General features: G+C 44.9%; 1 protein-coding gene across 4 annotated transcripts in view; it reads left to right on the forward strand.

The window, feature by feature from the left end:
- LOC126548253 (band 7 protein AGAP004871-like) overlaps positions 1-20,442 on the forward strand; it is a 398,019-nt gene extending 377,577 nt beyond the window's left edge. For all 4 annotated transcript variants that reach the window (XM_055063350.2, XM_050196407.3, XM_050196409.3 and 1 more), the window contains 4 exons: positions 10,972-11,175; positions 11,294-11,349; positions 13,824-13,902; positions 15,443-20,442. In XM_055063350.2, the coding sequence (XP_054919325.1) occupies positions 10,972-11,175; positions 11,294-11,349; positions 13,824-13,902; positions 15,443-15,700 (597 nt within the window). In that variant the 3' untranslated portion in view covers positions 15,701-20,442. The remainder of the gene's footprint in view (positions 1-10,971; positions 11,176-11,293; positions 11,350-13,823; positions 13,903-15,442) is intronic.
- The last annotated feature ends 290 nt before the right edge of the window (positions 20,443-20,732 follow it).

Below are 20,732 nucleotides of genomic sequence, written 5' to 3' on the forward strand. Positions count from 1 at the left end.
GCTAAGAATAGTAACCTCCTATTTTGACTATCTGATATAATAATCCCTAAGGAATGTCGTTGTAGACCTGTTTCGTTCGTAAGCGTATCTGGCGTTCGCTTTGGAACTACAGCGTTGGCAGCTGTTCTCTTTGAAATGCGTAGTGGCGAATTACGTTTTCTTTAAAACCGACATTCCGTTAATTAAAACATAATCCTCACCTCCTAGCATATGCGTTCCGGTGCGTACGAGGGGCGAACCAGGAATATCCAAAGTATCGATGCCACGCGAACTGAATGCACCGTCTGCGAACGTATCGGGTGTCATTCGAACGTTAGCAGTAAGAAGCGTTACCCGGTGTAGCAAACACAGTTCACGCAAGCACGTTGGGTGGGCGCGAGGGCGCTTATAGAAAGCAAATCGACTGCGTAATTCAGTAAGATGACACTCCCGACGATCAGCTATGGGCATTTTGTGTTTCGCACTTTCCCTGACGTGCTAAGCAAGCCTTCCACTCTTCCCGGTCAAGAAATCAGCTGGAAAAGGTAGTCTACGTTCGCTCGAAAATCACGTTGACTTTTACGATTATTTTAGAGAGTTTAGGTGTTTAAAGAAGATTTCAGAACCCCGAAACCACGAGAAGAGCCGAAGCCCTCCTGCTTATACTGCGTCTTATCAATTTTGCGCGCTGCCACCAAAGCTACGACTCACGTAAGCCAATCAGGCACAAGGACTGTATGCCGCTCTCGGGGAAGGAAAAAAAAAATATGGTGTTGCCAGTTTCTCTAATTCACCTTTAACCCTTTCGTTATCCATCCATTTAAATGCATACTCAATTCAAGCTGTATGGTTTGCGGATACGCGTGAGCGTGTAACATTCTGGAAGGCTTACAGGATCCCCTTTGAGCGTGCGCCCGCTATATATGTAACAAAAATTTCTTTAAGACAGAGTGAAACATCCGCTATTATCTCTGTGTCGAGCTACTCGCCGCTGTAGCTCAGTGACTATGAAGTTGTGCTGCTGAGCGCAAGGTCGCTGGTTGGATCACCCGCTACGACAACCACATTCCAATAAAGTTTGAAAAAAAATAAATAAACGCTGATGTTTCGAGCTTTGGATGCGCCTCAAAGAGCCCACCGGAGCCGTAATTATCCCGGAATACCCTACTACCACGGCCCTCAGCCCCTGACTACCTTTGAGGCGTTAAATTAATTAATTAATTAATTAATTAGGCAGTCTGAGCTCATGGGTGGAAATACCTTTCTTTGGTTGCGCTCCAAGAAGTACATTTCGAAGAATTTCGATTTAGATCACCTTACGAGATTTACATAAGCAAAATGGTACAAATACAGTGAACTGGTCACATATTTTTCTCTCTTCTTTCTTCATTACAAACAAAAACCTACATAGCTGCTACATAGATGCATAGATGCTACATTGATGCAACCTACATAGATGCATCCCGTTCGGATGCATGTTCGAATTGCTTTAGCGATGTATAGGCTTTCCATCGAGCTCAGGACAAAAGAAAACAAGAACTTTAGAACGAATAAATATCTTTGCGTCTCGAATAATATTGATTGATTGCTACGTTTATTTAAAGATTATTTCGCTTCTTTGGTTCGCTGCTCGCTGCCACTGCCGCGGAGTTGGACCGTTTCTGCGCGTAACGTCGGTGCGAGCATTCCGTCAAAGCCCTATGCGGTTCTGATACACTAAACATCGTACACTAATCTTCATGCTTTAACAGCTGCGTAAAATAGGAAACCTTTCCCTGTTATTAATGCTTTCATCTCTCTCCGCCGTTAAGTGCATCCCCAGCGCTGGACCTTGCGAGAATTCCAGACGCACGCGCCCTCTTGCGCGATCGTGTATCGCGCTAACTGCCGGGCGCGCCGAGCAGCCAAAAGCAACGCGTCGGCGGGCGCCGGGCGGGCCATTTGCGTGCGATTCTCATTAACTAATGCTAATTACCTCGTTAGCCGCCCAAACCATTGTCGCACTGAATTGAGCTGCCGCATTTTGAAGTAACCTCATCCCTGTCGCCTGCGCCGTCGCTCTCTCCTCATCTCTGGCGTTGGCAAGGCGGGGACAAAGCCGACGTCACGGCCTCTTTGTCTAAAGTCCGTCCCGCCTGACCGCGTCCCCCCCCTCCCCTCTTTGCTTTTATCCATCATCTATCTCTTCCCCCTCTTTCCGTTTATCCGTGATTTAGCTCCTCCCCCCTCCCCCCTTTGCGGCTCCGGTGGGTTTCGGATAGTCATTAGGGAAGCCGCCACAACCGGGGCACTACACCGTAAGAAAAATGAGGGGGGGGGGGGGGCTGGCGCATGCACATCGGCATGAGTTTTCCACAGCGACCCACAGCGCTCACACCAATGTTGGAACGATGCTCGTTTGTGTTCTGAAGGGCAAATATATCACAGGCGTAATCCGCTACGGCCACTCGCCCCATAAAAAAAAAAAAAAAAACTTTCTTTCTCTATCTCTACGCATCACCATCTCCGTTCCTACGCCTTTGTTGCGGTGCCTGGCTTTAACAAGCACATGACGTTCTCAGGCGCACTTCTACATATAGGCGATGGCGTCTGTGAGAAATGAGGCACAGCCTGTACGAGGCGCCGTGAGTTGCGTAGCACTACGTCGTCTACTAGTTCAACAGCAACCAGCTCGGCGAGGCTTCACGTAGCACCTTGCTTCCGTCTCTTGCTTAGTTGCAAGAAGTTGTGCTACGTACTGTCTTAATATTCTTTGAGTGTCCTTTAGTACATGACATGAAAAAGAAAAAGAAACGAAGAAAACGCGTTAATGCCTAACAGAAAGCTTGAGCGCTGGAGCTTTTATCTAAATACAGGGGAATGGTGAAATCGTTCTGATCGGCATTCATCGCACCGAATGTCATGAGATTTTTTTATTTTTTTTGCATTTCAAATAAAAGGGCGAACATCTATTGTCTGTGGGAAGTATATTTTCTATTTAGGCTGCTAATAGTTCTTACGAAATTGCAAAGCTCAAGGAAAGTCGTGCACCAAAGCTTTCAAATCTGTAAGTCAGTAATAAATAATGATGTCACAATCATCTACTGCGCCTATTAGGACATCTAAAGCCATAAAAATTTATGTATTATACGGCGCTCTGACATATGCTCATAAATTGTGAATTGGACTCTTTCAAAACTCTCGTAAACATTGTAAAATTCTTATGCAAGCTTTAAAATTATAATATCATATTCGTCCCGTTTAGATACTCTAACGTACGCTGCTTACAAAAGTGCGAAATCTCTTCTGACTGATTTTGTTTTACTGATTTCTCAACAAAGTTCTACGTGTTTTCTTTAAACTTTCCGGCAATTTCCGTAAATTGTATGAGGTCATAAAATAGAATTTCTCTTCCTAACGTTGCTAAAACCTAACTTTATCTCTCAAAGGCTGCAAACTTTATACAAATTGATCTACTGGTTGTCTTATGAGAGCGTTTCAGCTCTCATGAGACAGCTCTCTCTCTCTCTCTCTCTTTTTTTTTTTTTTTACAAGTACTGGAATGGGAAAATCGAAGTTGGCGCCGAGCTGACGGCTTCCTCTTTATGTAAGGCTCTAGATAGGACATTCCTGGTCATAGGATTTCTAATGAACGCGTTTGTAGTTGTTCTAGTGTGAACAAATCGTGGAGAAGTTTTTCATCATGGACAAAAAGTGAGACATACAATGGAAGATGGCAAATTTGCACTTGGCTAGCGCGTCCATTTTTATTTCACAGCTAAAAAAAATGACTTGGCCCTTTCTCACACTGTCAAGTGCCAACAATATCAGCCATCGTCGCTTCCTCCTCCAAGTATATATATATATATATATATATATATATATACATATGGTTTAAGCTCTAACCGAGAGTTGTTGTCTTTAAATGCACTTCACCAGTATAGCGAAGAAAAGTTTCCGGGTACACTCTAGTGTAGATTATCGTGTCGTTTAATATTACTGCAGCATATGTGGTCAGCTATTCGTAGATACTGAACGAGCTGTACTCAGTAAATACTGAGAAATGTAATAAAGTGACCAATGCCACTTTAGTCTAATTGGCTATTTTACCGATTTTATAATGTGCCCAAAAAAAGAGGTAACTCGCGACCACCGATGTTCCCCGATAGGAGCGTCACCTGCGAGTTACCACCCCGAAGGGTCTCGTTCTGATTTAAGATTGTCGGGATCGCGATGCCTGTCGGGATCGACCCCTGTGATTTTGCGTCTTCAGGATCAAACAGGAAATATAGAACACCAGCACTCGCGTCTCATTTGCCTGGGCGAAGCAGTAATTGAATTTAATCCTGGTGTTTTACGTGCCAAAACCACGATTTGATTATTCAGGCACGCCGTATAGTAGGCTACTCTTGATTAATTTTGACCACGAGGGGATCTATTAACCTGCCCCCAAATACATGGGGCACGGGCGTTTTTGCATTTCGCCCACATCGAAGTGCGGCCGCCGCGGCCGGGATTTGATCTTGCGGCCTCATGCTTAGCAGCGCGATACCATAGCCGCAAAGCCACCGCGGCGGGTGGTGAAGCCGTGCCTTGTGCCCTCCAGAAGGAGAAGAAACGCTAATAACGAGTCTGCGTCCGTTATCGCGCATATGTTAATAAATATGCTTGTCGTTTGCTTTACTTCTATGCCATTCTAGAGATCATGCACACCGCTATCTTCATGACGACCTTGATTTTTCCTCGTGAAGGTAACAGCTTTTGCAGCGCGGAGAACGTGGCAGAAGAAAAGCGTCAGTGACGAGGTGCCTCTGTTTGGCGGAAGCCACACGTAAAATAAGCGTTTGCGTATGCCGATAAACTTCTCTCAACCCACGGCAGCTTGCATCAGGAGCTCTCTTGTCACGTTGCTTGAAAGTCGAGCACCGATCTACTGGCCCAAAGCGGGCCGCTTTTCTCGAAATGCGACCTTTTGCGATCTATATAGGCTGTCCGAGCTAACTTTCGCCAAGCTGTTCAACAAAAAAAAAACAAAAATAGTGCAAGATGCCGTTTCAAAACCTACCGTGTTCGGTCGCCAGACCTCTAATGATCGAACACCGGAGGTCTTATAACTGTCTTTTCCACGGCTTTGCTTAATTTTTTTTTTTCGTTGTTGTTGGACAGCCCGGCTAATGTTAACTGGCACACACGGTATACCTCCACGGCCTGCCAGTGTGAAGGCGCCTTTGCACGTGCCCCATGCTGTCGCAGCGGCAGCTACCGCACGTACTTCATCATCATCATCATCATCATATGTACTTTATTTCTCGTCCGAGCGAGGGGAGACTGGGACTAAAGGCACGCAGGCCTGACAGAGGTCCCAGACCCCACGGTTACAACAGCGGATAAAATCAGTACAAATGAATACACATATAACGTACATAGATATTTCACACAAGAGTTCATCAATTCATGAACAAAAATGATTACAATATTTGTTCGTTAGAACCAGCAAGCCTCATAAAGATTAGCACAGTATGCGCTCTTTGTTAGATCATACATGTCTACAAACAGAGGCAATAAAATGAAAAATGTTAATAATTAGTGAAAGCAATGTCATCGGCAAGTAATAATGCATTCAGCTGTTTTTTATAGGTACTTTCTGAAGCACTGAAGTTTAACAATTCTCCTACCTTGTTTACTATTTCTGTCGACTGATATATGAAAGTGTGCTTACCATAATTTGTTCTTGTTTTCGGTAAGTGTCTGGTATTCCGGCGCAATGCATAACGAGGTATTTCATCGTTGTCTATTTTGGTGAATAATTTTTGCTTGTGTATGGTCATCAGAAGTTTCTTATAATATATTCTGTCTGCTCGAAGAAGGGAGTAGCGTTGAAATAATGGAGCTGTTTCAAGGTCTACAAAACGGCCATGGTAATTGCAGTATATACGAAGGATTCGTTTCTGTAAGAGAATTAATTTGTTGTAGTTTGCTTTTGAAGTAGTACCCCAAACCAGGACCCCGTAGCAAAGTTTAGTGTAAATGAGAGTATTGTATAACTGTTGTTTGAGCCAAAGCGGAATCAGCTGGGTTATCCTGTTAATGATACCGACAGATTTAGAAAGGTCATTGCATAGCATCCTTATATGCGAACTCCAAGATAAATGTTCGTCGAACCAAACGCCTAAGAATTTTTGTTCTTGGACATGGTTAATTGCTATACCATTGTAATTAATGATAATGTCATTAGGTATGGTCTTGTTACGAGCCCTGAATAAAATGTATGTTGTTTTTGCAGTATTTAATTCAAGACTATTTGCACTCAACCACACTGATAAGCGATTGAGATACGCATTAACACTGACAGAAAGTTCAGAAGTGTTACTGGAAGTAAAAAACACGTTGGTATCATCGGCATACATTGCCAGGTCAGGGGAGTCGGGTATTCGTACAATATCATTTACATAAATTAAGAACAATAGTGGGCCAAGTTTTGAGCCCTGAGGTACACCCTGTTTTATAGGCAAAATGTCAGAGGTACTAGAATTTATCTGAACAAATTGGCTTCGATTCGTTAGGTAACTTCTTATTAAATCATTAGCGACGCCGCGTATTCCGTAGATTTCTAGTTTATGGAATAATATTTTATGATCGATCGAGTCGAAAGCCTTCCGTAAATCTAGAAAAAGGCCAAGTGTAACCTTCTGTTTTTCGATGTTCTCAATTATTTTATCCTTGATATCTAGAAGCGCTTGCTCTGCTGACTTATTCTTTTGGAAACCATATTGGTACTCTGAGATTACACTGTGTTTAGTCAAGAAAGACCACAGCCTGTCTACTACGACGCTTTCGAAAAGCTTTGAAAATATATTCAAGACCGAAATTGGTCTGTAATTTGAGACTTGATCTTTCGCACCACCTTTATGTATTGGTGTTATGCGAGCGGTTTTTAAAGCATCTGGAAAGATCCCTGAAGATATTGACAAATTAACAATATAAGCTAGAACGACACTTATTTCACTTGAGACATATTTTATCGGCTTCGGTTGAATTCCGTCGGGTCCGGCCGAGGCTGTGCTCTTCATTTTGTGTATCAGAGATTGCATCTCAACGCTATCTGTGGGTTGTAGAAAAATGGAGCTGGTCACCAGTGGGATGTCGATTGCAGGAATCACTCTTCTTTCGCGTCGCCTCGATGTACATGTACCAGCCTGAACGAAATGTTCGTTCATGCTCGTCATTTGACTTTTGTGCAGTAATGGTGTCTGGGACGCGATACTCGGCTTTCTACTGGTTATATTATTCACTGCGTTCCATATCAGTTTCGGTTCGTTACGTATGCTAGAAAACAGTTGTAAATAGTAATCTTGTTTAGCTTTCTTCAGTTTGCTTTGTAGATGATTTCTGAACTTTTTGAATGTCGCCAACTGTTCTTGGTCACGTGTTTTTATGAAAAGGTGGTACATCGCATTTTTCTTCTTTATCTCATTATACAAATGACGGTTTATCCAAGGTTTTCGTACTTTCTTATTTCTGGTACGTTCATATCGTATCGGGAAAGCGGATTCATAAGAAGTTTGTATGCTGGAAAGAAAAATGTTGAAAGCTGCGTTAACATCACTTTCATTGTAGACCGCCTGCCAGTCTATAGCTACAATTAATTCCCGAAAGTGTTGTAACGAAAAATTATTTATTATTCGACGATGACAAGCTGTCCGGGTAGCGCGAATGTTAGTGGAATTGATAAAAGAAAATAGGGGTAAATGGTCACTTATATCACTTGTAAGAACACCGGCAAGTACTTCATCTTCATTTAAGTTTGTAACACAGATGTCAATCAATGTGGCACTATTCTCTGTAACTCTGGTTGGTAACTTAATGTGGTTTGTGCAGGCGTGGCAAGCTAGAATTGATTTCAGATGCCAAGCCCACGTGTCATGTGAGCTCATGTCTATGTTTATATCTCCCATGATTATCACAGGTTCATTGCTAGAACAGGCGTACAATAGCAAAGCGTCTAAAAAATTGCAAAATATTTCTTTCTCGCCAGAAGGAGGTCTATATATTACCGATGTCATGGTCTTTCCTATATATATAGTAAGGCATTCTACATGTTCATTAATTACAGAGAATTCGTCCACTACGGTAAAATGTAATCTCTCTTTTATGTACACAGCTACACCACCTCCCCTTTGATTGATTCTAGTTATGTGCTGCGAGCGATATTCATCAAGAATAGGTATGTGGTCGTTTTGTGATAACCATGTTTCGGTGAAACATATAACATCAAATTTATTTTCTATTGTCGACATCATATTCTCAATTTCGTCTACTTTGTTCCTTATACTTCTGGCATTTATATGCAAAGTCGAAAAACTTTTTAAACCTGTGGTTTCTCTGTTGAGACGAAGGATATCATAATAATTGTCGTCGACTATTTCAAATTCCATGCTAAAATAATTTTAGATGTAGCGTATGTGTTCCTGGTAGCCTATTCGCTCTCTAAGCCATTTTTTCTAGGTCATTTAGGGAAGTTATGCGGATCACCCTTGAGGTTTCAGTTTTCCGTGCCAACACCCGTCCTTTTGATGTCCAAACGAACTGCCAGTTTACCTCGGATTTCTTCTTGCGCGCGGCTGCGAGCAGTTTCTTGTTTGTTTGTGTCAGGTGTTCATTTACATACACCGCGTTATTCGAATCTAGATCTAGTTCTTTACATGTCAGCCACTTCTTTCTGGCCTTGGCGAGCAATTCATCGCGTTTCCTTCGTTGGACGAAGCGGACAACAATGTTGTTCACATCCTGTTTCGGTGTCGGGACCCAGTGGCATGTGTCAATGTCACTTTCCCGGATGATTTCTTCAAGGGCAACTCCAATTTTTTCAACCATTTCCATGGCGTCAAGTGTTTTCTCGGTTTTTGGAATCCCCCTGATTTCGAGATTATTCAATCTTTGATACTGTTCAAGGTCTTCGATTTTTTGTGTCAGTTTTTCGTTTTCCTCCCTTAGGGTGCTATTTTCTTTGAGTAGCTGCTTAATCTCATCCCTTAAGGCTATGAATTCCTTTTTGAATTCGCTCACTTCATCGCATGTATCAGAACAGTATTTTCATATGAAAAAGAAAGAGGGAGAGATAAACAGGGACTTGCAAGGGTTCAAGTATTAGTAGAATTAAAAGAGAGAGGTCCACGAGTGTTTTCTTTTTTCTTTGCTGAATAGTGTGTATTTGGGAATAAAACGCCTTTGCATAGAAAACTGAATAATAAATAAGACGGTTTTCTGTTTTTGTTTTCTGTTTCTTTTTGTGTATTTTACGCCTGTCAGCAATGGAGACTTTCATCTAGTTCACGTGGTGTGCTGCATGGTCGTTCAACAAGCTCACTGACATTGCCGGATTTGCTAACCTCTACAACTCCATCGAATTATGTTTAATACAATCGGGCGTGTCAACACGTCATAAAGCTCACATCAAACGAGTTGCGTTGAAAACTTTAACGGAGTTTTTAATTGAGGAATTGCGTTCGATATTTTGCATCGTATCGGCTCGACACATGTGTATACGCTGCTCAGCCGTAATATATAATGTATACTGAATGTCTTCTGGTCACGCACAAAGCTTCGTCTAGCTCACATCAGCGGAGTAGAAGTAGATCCCTTCTCAAGCCTTTGTGCGCAGCTATTAAACCTTGCAAGCCAGGTGCCCAATTGCGGAAGCACTGCGCCCCCCCCCCCCACCTACGCCGCCTTTTTTCTCGTTGTCTGCAACGCAAGTCGACTGGCCCTCAAACAATCCTTCCACTGCGACACCCGTACGTCAAGCGCGCTTTCTTCCAAGACGCACTGCACTACTCAAATATGGTCCTCACTTATTTCACGGATGCGTCGGAGAAATGATGAAAATAAATGTACGGAATCTTAGCGCGCGCTTACATTCTTGAAAATTTCCAGCATAATTATCAATGCATACAACATGCACAGCGCTCACACCTATACCGGCGCTGCTACACTGCTGCACCGTGTTCTTGGTAACCTTCATAACGTTTACTAAATGTGTTCCTGATAATTTATGAAGGCCGTTATGGTCTTTTGTTACAAAGGTTCTTAATAACATTCCTAAAGGAGGCCAGTAAGGCTCCGGATTTTTTTTAAATGCTCTTGGTAATCTTTAAAGAGGTTACCAAGAACGATAGGAAGGTTACAAAGAACGCAAAGCTGGCAGATGTATACTCTTGCACGAAATAATGGCAACAGCCGGAATGGTTCCGATCTTTAGGTCATTTCAAGAGAAAGTTAAATTTTCTTGCATCTCATTCGTTTATTGTAGTTAGTAAATGTCTCCACGTGACGCGTGACTGCACTCAAATCGTGTCACCTATATCAAGGCGTTAAATTTCTCGGGATAACGTAACTGCCTAACTACACGCGCACCAGTAACAATAGATTAGTAACTCTGCAAACACAGTAGCACGTGTGAAAGACTGCGACTCTGGGATGGAAAGGGACAAATTTCCACACCCAACTCTAAGATAGTTACGAAGCTACAAAGAAAGCTGATGATGCGGTTCCCTTGGAATGAAAGCTTCGCAATTGAAAAAAAATTCGCTCTGGTCCGTGGATCGAACGCCACCGCCTATCGGTGAGCACTCACTCTACTAACAGAGTGAACAAGAAGCATAGCCGATGTTAGAGCAAGAGTGAATTAATCGACGACTCGAAGAGCAGGAACACTGAATGAGAAAATATATTCCGTGGAAATCCGGTAGGTGGAGAACGTTTCATGAATAAAGGGGAAAAAGAAAGAAGCACTTTCTTTTTCACACGGAGGGCACACGAATGCTTACTTTTATCCTTGCGTCGTCTACGCAGCACAAAATCAATCATAAGTTATCATGAAGCCAGAAAGCTGTCCTGACAGTTTCACTCAATAGACAAGCACGTAGTTCTACTGTGCACCTTGCGTTTTATGACAACGAGATGGTTTCCAACTGAGGCTGATTCTCACTGCGTTATTAAATCGCGTCCATGCAGATTCTATCCAAGGACTCGGTGACAGTGGCGGTGGATGCCGTGGTGTACTACCGCATCAGTAACGCCACCATCGCCGTTTCCAACGTGGAGGACTACGGACATTCGACCCGACTCCTTGCTGCCACCACGCTCCGGAACGTGCTCGGCACCAAGAACCTCTCGGAGATCCTCTCCGAGAGGGAGTCCATTTCTCACGTTATGCAGGTATTGGGACCTGCGCTTCGAGCATGCACGTTATGTTTGTCGCAGTAAGGTAGATCACTGGCTTTTGACGGTGTTAGAGTGAAACGAATGCCCCCACTTTTGCCGCTCCTTCTTTCAGGCAAGCTTAGACGAAGCTACAGACCCCTGGGGTGTGAAAGTGGAAAGAGTTGAAATGTACGTACTCTACGCTACCTTTGCTGAACGATCTAGATCAGCAGTTTTTGTACCGGTTTTTAGGGGGTTTCGTTCTTAGAATTTCTAATGGCACGTTCGACTGGTTCCTACCACGCTCAAACTCGTTCTTCAGCGATGCGGAGCGCTCTTGAGATGGGAGCCAGAAAAAGACTGTCCCAGCCGAACGTTCTAGCTGTTGCTAGGGCAATCGGAGTAGCCACATGATGGAGTTTCCTTCGGATTTCTGTTGCCCTCCCAGGTAGAAGGCGACAGCCTCTCCGAGCGCTGTTAGCTGGAGCACACCGCTCTGGATAAAACAGGCGAATGTGTTCCGAGCACTCGAAATCGACCACTCGAATGTAAACCGCACCTCGAGAGCACTCTCGAGCGCTTGAAAGCAGTCGGATGTACCATAAGTTTTCCATTCACTTTTTTTTTTCTCGCTTGGGCTGTCACGCGGCATAACGTCATAATGGAGTTAAAATATAAGCCTGGGGTGCGATCGGAGATGGTTGTTCGGCGCGTTCGTTCGGTTACCGGCGCGCGCGATTGGCCTACTCCGCGCCGACGTCGCCAGCCGCGGGGCGCCGCCCCGTTTTTGGTGACGTCAAAATGACGACACGCTCCTGTCAATCATCCGCCCACCGAGCATTTCGTCCGAACGCGACGGGAGTTGAGAAGTTTGGAGCGATCATACGGCTTCGCATGGCGCGTCTGGTGGATTGGATTGGATCCAACAGGCGGCCTTTTCGGCTTTCTTTCGGCTGCGGAATAGCACGTTTGAATCCAATCCATAGTTTAATTCGAGAAAATGGCGCTTCCGTTGGGAACTTTTGTTGTTGCGCTGGCGTTTCTAGAGGAAGGAGGAGAGCGGGTGGCGGTGCGAAACGCGTTTGAAGAAATGGCAGAAAGTGAATTCCGGCGTCGTTTTTGTTTCTCGAAACAAATAATTCGTTGGTTGTACAGATAAATCGACAACATCATTGGTGCCAGCGAGCCACTGGAATGTTGTCGCTGCCCCTTGAAAAGTGCGCCACTCCTCCCGTCGTTTTCTTTTTCTTTTTTCTTCTCGCTGTGCGCGACACCACCTAGGGACGACGCAAAGAACCGAATAGTTATAAATTGCAGTAGTGACACGTACTACTATTTGAAAACGTGTTTGGGCTTGAGAAGATAAAATACGTTTTTTTAGGTAACGATTTCATTCATTTGGAAGACGAGAAACATTTCGTTTTGTAGTATACTGTCTGCAAGCAGACGACAAACGACGGAAGTAAACTTCCGGGGAGGTCACCGCTTCCTGATTGGCTGCTCTCTCCGCCCCGCTGTCACAAATTTTGCATACTGCAACTTTGTGACGTTGCAGCAACTGAACAGAACGCGTATCGAACAAAATATCTCCGATCGCGCCCCTGCAGGCCCGTTTCATAGAGATACTGCAACCGTTACTCATAAAATCTGTTGTTCATAATCCATCTTTCGCAGTCTTCAACTTGATCACTGTTCAATTTAACACCTTTAAGAACACTTTCGCGAATTGTCTTTGTCCCAGGAACTTGGGAAGCTGTGCATATGTTTTACGTTCTGTAGATTTTACGTTACGTAAAAGACACTCGTCCACACACCCAACCCATAGAGCTGCACTAGCACAAATATGTGCATTTTCTCCTTTCTTCTTTTTTCAACAATGGCTTCTTATGCGGTAAATTAATGAGTGCCATGGTTCGCAAATTATTTGCCAGTGAAAGTCTCGTAGGATTAAATTGCAAAAACTTGCTATAGCCGTAAGCGACTTCCATGAGAGCACTAACACGACTGAACTACTCTTCAAGAAGACGTTAACTTTCCTGACCAAGATTCAAGCAGCACACAGTGTGTGAGCTCAATTATTAAGGTGCCAGCCCAGTTTCGACTTTAGTTATAATTCGTATTAGCGACAGTTCAGCCTATACTATAGAAAACAATGAAAAAGCTCTATCGTCAATGAAAACATGTATACGACGTTTCTTCATTTTTTTTTCTCCTTGCCGATTATGATTTACTTTAGCGGAATTCCGATTGTCTTCGACTGTCTCCTGTCGTTAATATTTGGCTGCTTAAATGATTTCACGAATCCTCACTTTGTGAAAATTGTATTTTGCCTCGAGCATGCTACATTCGAGAAAACGTGAAGCATCGCTGACGGGTCAGAACGCATCGTGCGCTACCCCAAGTGGCATGATACTCTTTGGGCATGCAAACTAGCCGAAGGCCGTTAGTAAGACGAGACGCCGTACGTGGACCAATTACCGCCGCCGAGAGTACCTTATGCTCATCGAAAGCATCAAATGCGGGCACCAAAGATAAACAATGATGCGCTGCAAGCGTGCAGCAAGGCGCAGAACCTAGATTTCCTTTATTTCTTTTATCCGAAACACGAGAACTCACTACTCCGCACAGCAGTGAAACTTTTGCTTCCGAATCGTGCATTGCAGCAAAGACGTACGACTGCCAGTGCAACTACAGAGAGCTATGGCCGCTGAAGCAGAAGCAGCACGGGAAGCTCGAGCCAAAGTAAGTGGCACGATATCATTTACATTCCATTTCGAAAGAACAAAATGTTTTCTACGTTCTCCGCTTACGAGGGCAACATTTTCATCACTTCCGCCCTTTATTATCTTTTTCTTCCCGTCCCTTGAAAGGCCACTGCAAGGTCGCTTTCTCATGTGGGCCCATATTCCCAAAAATTATGCAGATCCAACGAACCAGGGGGAGCCTAGGTAAAGAGAAGCGTTCGTGAAGTGGTTAATGAAATGCCATGTAAATTAATTCTATGCGTACTGTCGTCTTTATTTTAACCAGGTGCAACGTGTAATATCATGCAATCTTTGTGCACCGCACAGGTCCCAATTGCATGGTCCCGTGATCTTCTTGTTTACGAACTACACAAGCGACGTTGAAATGGAAACATCATTTCGTCCGTATGCGCAATGTGAGGTGTCGCCGCAGTACCGTCACGAGGAAGAAGGCGGCGTTTGATTTTTGTCGAGGGAAGAATGGTGAGGAGAGGCGCATAAGCAGACAGAAGTGGCGACACGTATGTCTCCGTAGATGCATTTACGGCTTCTATTCCACTTCTGTCGCGATGGAAGTGGCCAAAGAATGTGGGAGAATACATATAATAAATGCAAAGAAAGCAACGGTGTCGTCGGGAAATTACGCGCTACTGTATTTTATTAAGAACTCTGCGTGCTTTAGAGATACCTATGAGCCGACGTTATGCTTACAGGTTTTGTGTAATAATTTAGAGCATGAAAACGTGCATCAGAAGTGCGCTCACTCGCAGTACATTGTCGGTCAACATGCAGTGGTAATAAAGGTCTGCGCTAATATATATCCATAAGCATATCCAGCGAAATACTGAACGAACGACGGACGCAAAACCGTGGCGGGCTAGGCACACAAGGCGTCGCCTTAAAAAGTTGCTACGCAAGGTCTCTTCGTAAGTACAGATGGCAACTTACCGTGGGGTCCGACATGCTATTAGCGAAGGCGACCTCCCAATGGCAAGCAGCACTTACGAACGAAAGGTTCTGTGAATACGGACCCTGTTCGCTCGTAAACGGAGGAGATGAAAGCTCAGTTGAGATGAATTCTGGGGTTCGTGACAAAACCACTATTTTATTATGAGGCACGCCGTGGTGAGGGACTCCGGATTAATTTTGACCATCAGGGGATCTTTAACGTGCCCCCCATTGCGCCCCCCATCGAAATGTGGCCGCTGCGGCCGGGATTTGACCCCTCGACCTCGTGCGTATATACTATAGCAGCACAACACCACAGCCGCTAAGCGAGCGCAGCGAGCGAAAGTTCAGTTGGTGGTGCTAATATGGCGTATCTGTTGCTGTTCAAACAAAACTGTTCCTCGCAAAAAGCGTTGTTCATTTAATGGTACATCGCCACTAACGCCAGCAAACAGCACTAGGTACGTGCCGTCGTTTACTAATTTGGACGGCAACGAAGGAATGATCTTCTGCGCGGCAGGATCTATTTTTACTATAATGCGTCTCATTTGCCACCGGTGCACTCAGGGGTAGCCATCTTGTCATCGCAGGTTATTGCGGCCGAGGGAGAACAGCGAGCCTCACGGTCCCTGAAAGAAGCCGCCGAGGTGATAGCGGACACGCCGTCAGCTCTCCAGCTGCGGTACCTACAGACCTTGGCCTCCATCGCAGCGGAGAAGAATTCCACCATCGTGTTCCCCATCCCCATGGAGCTCTTTTCGGGCTTCATCAACAGCGCGAGCAGTCACGGCAGCGGAGGTGGTGGCGGAGGGGGTGACGTCAAGAAAGACGTCGAGGCTTCCGCGTAGCAGAGGGCCCGCCAGTCCCGTTCCAACAGCCTGTTCTGGTACGGGACGGGCCAGAGGCGGCTCTCACTCATCCTGCCTCCACCGCTGCGCCTGGGCGTGCCCGGCAAATAAGATCGAGTCCGGGTCCGTGGCCTCGTGCCTGCAGTGCGCGCAACATCGTGGTTAAACGGGAGAGGTCGAAAGAGCCGCTGAGCGGGGGCGGCATACTTCCCTCCTTCCGGGGGAAACGAACTGCGTTTGGGGCAGGAAGGGAGCAGTCCGGGCTCTTCTACCTGCCCTGCCACCCCCGCGAAAGAAAAGCGCCTCTTTCTCTACCCGCAAGAGAGTGTGTGTAGCGTCCTTTGAAGCGTCCTGGAAAGAAAAAGATGTCTTTTGTTTATTTTACCGTGACGTGTGAAGACAGGTTAGTAGTTGACATGGTTGCTATGGCCACGTTGCTTGCGAGCTGTGCGCGCAGAAAGGCCCGAAGTGTAGACACTGCTGGCCTTTCTGCGTGAGCACGTTTTTCACTGTGTGATCGTCTCGTTCGTTGTGATCGTGCGGTCAAGTTCCGGTGCTGCACTGAATGCTTGCGAAAAGCAGCCCAATGTTCTACATGTTGGGTGATGCCGGCCCAACATAGGAGTCATAATGAGTCACATTTAATTGATGAGTCATATTAATTACTCGCAATAACGTGCACAATGTGGAGTTATGCTGACGTACGCCATAGCTGAGAGTTATCACTGTATAAACTATTTCACACATTTATTTTTGCTGCAGCTTGGCACCTTAGGTCGCCCTTGGGATGTGTACACCCCGAATACCCATGGTTCCAAATGGGCACTCGTTGGGTGCACTCCCATAGCTGCTGTTCTATGAGAGAAGTGAGGGCGCTTCGAAGGATGGACAGTTATGAAACCTTTACATCCGTCTCTTACAAGCGTCCACTGACGGCGCTTAAGACCCACTTGCGAGGCGGGCGGATGCAAGGACGTAGAACCTAACGGCGACGCAGCTTGCTGTGAACCCGTCTTAATAGGTGGGTGGTCTTGACACTCTGAAGAAGCCGCGCACGCCAACAAAGGCAAAATCCACGATGGGGCACAGGCCAAACACAGGACAGCGGTACGCGGAACACAGAGGCGAACAGAGCAGGCACATGAACACTCTGCGACCAACGCCAAGCAGGAATGGACACGCGTCCACTGCAAGGCAGGTTACGTCGGAAATAAAACCGAGGTAAAAAGAATTATATATATATATACATATTGTACGCTTGGTGAGATGAGCACACAATTCCAGCAGTATTGCCTTACTTCCTTTGCGAATTTATTTCATTTACGATGTGTCGCCTAACGTGCTCCATTTGGCTCAGACGGTGAAGGAAACAACTGAAGGCGTACTGCTTCACAATATACTTTTCAGAGACGTGAGTTTCTGATAAGCTTAGGTTATATCTTGTTGCATGATATGTTTCTTGTGAACGTCTTCTGTTTATTTGTCTACAGCAAGGCGCACTTTCAAGAGGCATATCGAAAAGTAGGTACCCTGGAATGGGCCACCTAAATGCGAGGCTATTTGAAGCGTTACCAAACTTCACCGTGGGAACGTATTCAGCCAGAAATTCAAGTCTGCCGCTTGAGACAAATAATTCATTAGCGCATTTAATTCACGGCATGCTTGAGCGACTACAGTGACGCTACGAGATTGTCACATTTGCTTTATTAGCTAAATAATGCAAAATACGATCGTGCGCCGTGCCTGCGTGTGCGCCTGGAATTGCGTACGACGCAGGCAAGTCTCAGTGTGAAGCGACTTTAGTTTTGCTGGAAGAAAACGAGGGCAAAACATGTACTCCAAGCGCATAATTCACAACTGGTTGTGAGAAAGTGGCGACAAGAAACGTGTTGCTTTCACGCAAGCATCTTTCGCTTCCTGTGCCCTGCATTTTGTTTTCCCGACAAAAAATTTTCGAAAGGGAAAACGCGAGAGCAGCGCGTGCACCCCGTAAAGTCCAGCCATTTACTTTGGTGTGGCGTTGTTCAGTCAATGTCTCCTGAGCGTTCATTCACATAATCACTGCCTCTTTGAAACTTTTACCTTCCACAAGAGTCGAGTGTACACGGCAGAAAAAGAGAAAGCGAAGGTTAAATTTCTCCTTTAATGGCCTACTTCATTTGTAGCTGTCGGAAAAGCGGATCCTCGGCAGTTCGACTGACAAGCCCTGTAAACCTAGCGGCGCGTCTTTCGATTGCTTGCCGTGCATGGTCAGCTATCCCCTCTGAGGGGCATTTCTGCTATGCCATCCTGCAGCAACTGGGCCACACGTTATTCTCATATGCTTCCGTTATTTTACCTTCGAAGGCAATATAATTTTTCTGTCCACGCAAGCGGGCTGAACGTTATTGGAGCTTTGAACAGAAGAAAATCAAGAAAAAAAAAACTTCACAAATGCGCGTAGTTAGAGAGTGGATCGCCCGAAAGAACCGGTCACCTTGACTAATTCTTCTAGTATGGTCAGCTGCGTGGTATTTGTTTTCTATCACAAGTTCATCGCGGGTAATTGTCGTTCCAGCATTCCGGAGCCCTTGCTCACGCCAAGGCTTCGTATAGCGTTACATTACGAGTCTGTCGGATAGTGTCTAATCTACTAGGCTTGTCCAGGTAGACTCTCTAAACGCGCGAGAGAAAAGATAACGAGTGCGTTCACGTGTCCTACCCAGAAAAGATAGTAATGTGTCTAATAACTTAAAATAGCGTACAAGACAGTGTAGAAGAGCGCACCCCCCCTTGTAAGCAGGGATAACAAATCATCTATCTCTGCGTACATGGCGGCATTTTCTGTTGAAGTTCATGAAAATTCAAAGCAGTCACGTCGGTCGTGCAACCAACGGGAACATATATATCGGCGTCTTATACATATATATATATATATATATACTAAGCTGCGACTTTCTCATTTTTTTTCTAATAGTTTGAAGTTCTCATTGTTCCGATAGTGACTCGGGAACACGGCGCCCAAAACCATACAACTTTCTCGGCAAAGAGCGCTCTTCGCGACGTGGCGCCGCGTGTAATTTGCGAAACCATGGAAAGTAAATTAGGAGCATCTCTTATTTCACAACTACGACAAAATGCGCTCCGCACTATCGGTCACTAGCATAAATACTACAATCTCTCGTGGTTATTATTATTATTTTTTTTTTTCATCGAGGTGTTGTGACACCACTTCTCATCACTCCTCACTTGACCGATAAAATTATAATGATGAGACAGACTCGCCTCTAACGCACTCATCGCGCTGTCTGAAACCAATGCGTGGCGGTCCTCAGCAGCATAGAGTTTTGGTTCATTCTTCGCATAGTATTTCATCCGCGTACGCGGCAATTCGAGCGTATCGCGCCCGCGCTTTACCTTTTGAGCCGTGTGAGGCCCTTTGTAATACAAACTTCGCCATTCAACCGCTCTCGACTTTGCGGGCGAACGCGCCTGAAGCCTAATTGCCTTCGTCGAGGAACCAGAAAAAAAAAAAAAAAACAGCACGCGACATTCAGGTTGATGTGCGCCTCGGTTTGGGCGAGAAATGACAAGGCACTCGAAACCAAACCTGCGAAGGCACATTTCCGCATGGCGGGCATCCTTTCTCCTCGCGGCACATTACGTTCTGCTGCACTAGACTCCAGTAACTCGCACTATACCACTTTCGTCCATCCAATTTCTCGTTATCTCTTGTATCATATAGGCTTTGTGAAGAGAGATACACCTCCATAGTGACGCAGAGTTAAGCATCATAGATATAACTACGACATTCATATGAGATACTATAACTACGGTATATAAATATATATAATATAAATAATTGAGTGTTCTCTGCTGGGAAAAGAAAACGGTGTGAAATTACCGACTCCGTCTAGAGATAGCAAGGGAGTCGCCTATGTTTCAGTTCAAACACGACACAGCTTTTCCTTTCTTTTTTCTTTCTTCTTTTTTGGGGGGGGGGGCGGGGGGTTGGAAACAGGAAGAAGAAATGTGGGCTTGCGTTTATGTGCAGTAACCATGGATGAATTTCGGGACGCTTAACTGCGATTTTGAGTGTACATATACCCTGCGCTTGAGATGTACATAATGGTTCAGGGGAAGCAGACATTCACTCCAGTTGCGCTTTTTTGCTGCCGTTCTTTTTTTTTTTTTTTTGCCTTTTTTCCTCTCCAGGCAACTCCTGTGTGCATGTGAATACGAGGAAGCTTATACAGCGAGCGTAGCGGCTTGAAACCCGTTATTTACTGATTACTTCTTGGCGGCCACCCCTACATTGAGGTTGCTTAGCGCACATGTACTATACAGTCCTGTTATCGTGTATTCCAGTTCAATAAGAGAAATGCTCTATGTTGTAAATACATATATATTTCAACCGTTTCCGATAACAAAAGAGTTATGCGGTATGAAACATACAAAACGCAAAAGCTCAATGTGATGCGACACTGTTGTGTGATTGTGCTTGTTAACGTCTCGCTCTTGCGTCATTTGTTACGTCTTTGTTGCGTTCTGTTGTAATTTTTTTTTGTCGCTGGTAGCCTTCACAAGGCTGGTGCACGGCGTTGTTTGATGACCTTTTTGTAATCGCAATCTTGCCTGCAACGTCAGTGCTTCTTCTGCCGAAGTAGGCGGAAATCCCTTGGTTCAACACAGCGCCGCAGTTGTGAAGGGTGTGGTGCAAAAAAAAAAAAGTTAAATGAAATCATATTCCTGCAAGCTTTCAAGAGGAAGGCTGTTGTTATTATTTGTAGTGATGAAAAAAAAAACATGCACGCACTCGCTATAGTTTGTGACTTGTTTGATGTTTGCGATTGTCTGGTACTGCAATGCATTACGTCATTGTTATTGTTTTGCGTGCATGTGTCCGCGCGCGTGCGCAGAACTGCTTTAAGATCCGCTTACTGACCGGTACATTGTGGTTTCTTGCTAAAGAGTACCCCTACTCGAGAGAAATCAAAGAAAATTCCTAATCCTTAAAACCCTTTGAATAGGAATGCGTTTTCCTATTTGTCTT

This window comes from Dermacentor andersoni, chromosome 1 (assembly GCF_023375885.2).
Source record: "Dermacentor andersoni chromosome 1, qqDerAnde1_hic_scaffold, whole genome shotgun sequence".
Taxonomy (NCBI): Eukaryota; Metazoa; Arthropoda; class Arachnida; order Ixodida; family Ixodidae; genus Dermacentor; species Dermacentor andersoni.